We start from the raw sequence: 3,191 nt of genomic DNA, 5'->3' as shown, positions 1-3,191 counted from the left end.
CATTTCGCTCTGTGCATGGCCCAGCTGGCTTCAAAGGCATCAAAACATGCGCGGCGGGTGGGGAGGCCCAACTGAACCTCAGCCTCTTGAGAGCGAGGGCAGGCAGGCGGTGGCCTGGGGAGGGAGGATAAATAGGGCAGAGGCGGGGGCATCGGGAGGCTGGTGGAGACTGACAGAAACGGGCAGCGATACAGCACTGGGGAGTGCCCCAGGCTGCAAACTGGGGGGAAGCATTTTGCCATCTCAGGTGAGCAGAGCAACCTTGTCGGGGGCGGTGGGGGGGGTGGGGCAGAAAACAGGCCCTGATTTTGATCCCCCCTCCCCTAAATCGAGACAATGGGGGAGGCCGTGGAATTGACAAGAGGTTCGGATCAGAGCCAGGCTCAAATGCTGGTTCTCAGGACCGGAGGGGATGAGTTTCACTGGCGGCTGGATGACTCAGATGGCTCCTGCCGGCATTGGCCCAGCTCTGGAACTGCCGGTCCCGAGGGGCAGGAGCGACAAATAGGTGCAGGGATCAAACCCCAACAGTGTGTGTGACCCCCATCCTGAGCTTGGGATAGAACCCAGGAGTCTCAGTCTGGGAGGGGAGGGGGAGACCGAACTCCTGGCTTGGAGCCCTGCTTCTGGAAGGGGAAGCTGTCTAGAGGAAGGACTGGGTGTTAGCACTCCTTAGTTCTATCCCCTGTCCTAACCGTGGGGTCTAGTGGTTAGAGCAGGGTGGGGGTGGGAGTCAGGCGTCCTGTGTTCTAACACAGCTCTACCACTTGGTTGGTGACCCCAAGCTAAATCACTGCCATGCTCTGTGCCTCAGTTTCCCCACCTATTCAGTGGTCCTATTACCTGTGTTGCAGAGCAGATAGCAGGAGCGTGAACTAACTTTTCCAAAGTTCTCCAAGACCCTTGGGCATCTGGAGGGATGGGAAAGGATTATTAATGTGACTATAAACAACATGCAGCGTGTTTGCACAACACCCAGCACAACGGGGTCCTGCTCCATGAGCGGAGCGGCTGAGCGCTACCGTAATACAGCTAATCAATAATAATGGAAGGATAAAGGGGATGGGTGCCCAGGCTTCCAGGCCCAAGATTTAGTGCCTGCCCCAAACTGTTGTTGTGCACTATTATATATCTGCCATGCCCCGCCCCAGAGGTGGCTGCATTTCAGCGGCAAGTCTTCAGCTCTGCTGCCATTTAAATGTCACGTGCTTTTCCCTGCTGCTTTGGTTCTCACGGAGCAGCCTGCGTGCTTGTGGAGCTCAGCATCTTTACCCCCTCCAGTTGGTGTAACCCAGCCCTCCTTTGCCCTGCAGATGTTGGGGAAGGCAGTCAGCTGCAATCACACAAGCCAGGGCCAGAGGGCAGTGGAGCAGCTGCGGACAGAAGCCGGGCTGGAGAGAATGAAGGTGACACGACCCCCCTCACAGTCCCTACACTGGGGAATTCATTTGGTGCTGGACTGGCGGGACCCAGCCTTGCCCCGCTGCTGAGGGTGAGACAGGAGTTCTGCCTCCAGGCCCCGGCTCGGGCTGAGCAGGACTCCTGGGTTCTGTTCCTCGCTCAGACTCTGTTTCTGCCCCACCCCCACTAGAAACCAGCCTGAGGCCTAACAAACCCATGTCATGGGAAGTAGCAGGAGAGGTGATGAACCAGCAGCTGCTGGCCAGCTGGAGCGGAAGATTCAAGGCCTAAATGGGGATGTAAGGCCCCTCTTATCCACACACACCTACCTCGGAAAGGGTAGGGAGGGCGAAATTGACATGGCAGGATCCCAGTTAGAGGGGATCTTTCACCTGGAGCCCCTTTCCTACACCCCTGCCCAGGGCAGCTGTGACACGGTTGTGCAGGGCGGTTCCAGCCCTGCAGCAGCCGGGCTGCATGCCAAGTTCAGGCTGCTCTGTCCTCAGGCCCCTGTTTACAGGAGGGAGTAGCAGGAGCAACACAGCGGGGAGCATGGTAATTGCCTGGGAGGTGGTGGCTGGGTCAGGCCAGCGTGTTCCTTTCAGGCGTGGTTTAGCAGGACGCAGGGCCCAGGAGAAAAACAGATCCTGCCAGGATCAGCTGCAAAGTCGGCTCTGAAAGCGGGAGGCAGTGGGGGGGGGGGGGCGTGGAGGCTCCTGGCCTCTTTCAGCTCTGCTGGGATGGGGCCCTCCCAGCTGGCACCGACCTGCGCCAGGCCCTTACGTAAAGCTTACCATGGGCTCATTCTGCCCAGAGTTGGTTTCCCCCTCAGCGAGATGGTGCTTTGTGGTGGCAAACTGGCTGGGGTTGTGGGGCGGGGGCTGGAAGTCAGGACTCCTGGGTTCTGTTGCCAGCTCTGGGAGGACAGCAGGCTCCAGTGGTTAGAGCAAGGGGGTGGGAATCACGAACTCACACTCCAGGACCTCCCCGAGACAGGGATAGAACTGGTTCCCAGCACTCCCCTGCTCTGGCCACTAGACCCCTCTCCCCTTCCAGGGAGGGTGCTGGGAACCAGGACTCCTGGGTTCTGTCCCCATCTCTGGGAAGCCCTGCAGGGTAAGGTCCTGACTCCCACTTCCCTCCCAGATCTGGGAACAGAACCCAGGAGTCCTGACTCCCAGTGCTCCCTACTCTATCCACTAGCCCTGACCCCCCTCACCCCGCTGTTTGGCTTTGCTCAGCTGCCTTCTCTCCCACTCTAGGTCTCCCAGGCAGCCAGTGAGCTGCTGCAGTACTGCCGGGCCCATGCCCAGAGCGACCCGCTGCTGACCGGTGTCCCTGCCTCTACCAACCCCTTCAGAGACAAGAAAACCTGCAGCATCCTGTGAGGACCCTGGACCTCCAGCCCGATGCGGACAACAGGCAGAGGCCTCTGAAGAGGGGAGCAGGCTCGGAGGGGGCATGACGGGGTTCCTGCTGTGTCCCACCCTACCACCCTGCTCCCCTCCCCACATCCAGGTCAGCGCAGGCTCTGTGTGCAGAGAGCAGGAGACTGTCTGACCCCTGGGGCCCGATCCCTCCTGGTGTAAATCAGGCAAGAGGAGGAGCAGGGAGTTGGGGGAAAGCGTGGCCCTGCTGTAGCCGGGGGAGCTTTACCATCGCTTTCAACGCAGCCAGGCTCTCCCCCAGGTACAGCAATCCCCTCGTCAGTTACAGCCTCTGCACACAGCATGGGGAAGGGGAGCCAGGCCAGGCCTGACTGCAGGGCAGGGCTGGCCAGCCCCAGGGAC

At 59.9% G+C, this 3,191-nt stretch overlaps 1 protein-coding gene across 1 annotated transcript; it reads left to right on the top strand.

The window, feature by feature from the left end:
• The first annotated feature begins 1,313 nt into the window (after positions 1-1,313).
• LOC140900915 (guanine nucleotide-binding protein G(I)/G(S)/G(O) subunit gamma-7) lies at positions 1,314-2,852 on the top strand. The gene is made up of 2 exons (XM_073318903.1): positions 1,314-1,406; positions 2,664-2,852. The coding sequence occupies exons 1-2, from the start codon at positions 1,314-1,316 to the stop codon at positions 2,787-2,789; spliced, it is 219 nt and encodes a 72-aa protein (XP_073175004.1). The 3' UTR covers positions 2,790-2,852.
• The last annotated feature ends 339 nt before the right edge of the window (positions 2,853-3,191 follow it).

Source organism: Lepidochelys kempii, chromosome 20 (genome assembly GCF_965140285.1).
Source record: "Lepidochelys kempii isolate rLepKem1 chromosome 20, rLepKem1.hap1, whole genome shotgun sequence".
Lineage (NCBI taxonomy): Eukaryota > Metazoa > Chordata > Testudines > Cheloniidae > Lepidochelys > Lepidochelys kempii.
This window is presented reverse-complemented; position numbering and strand designations above follow the sequence as displayed.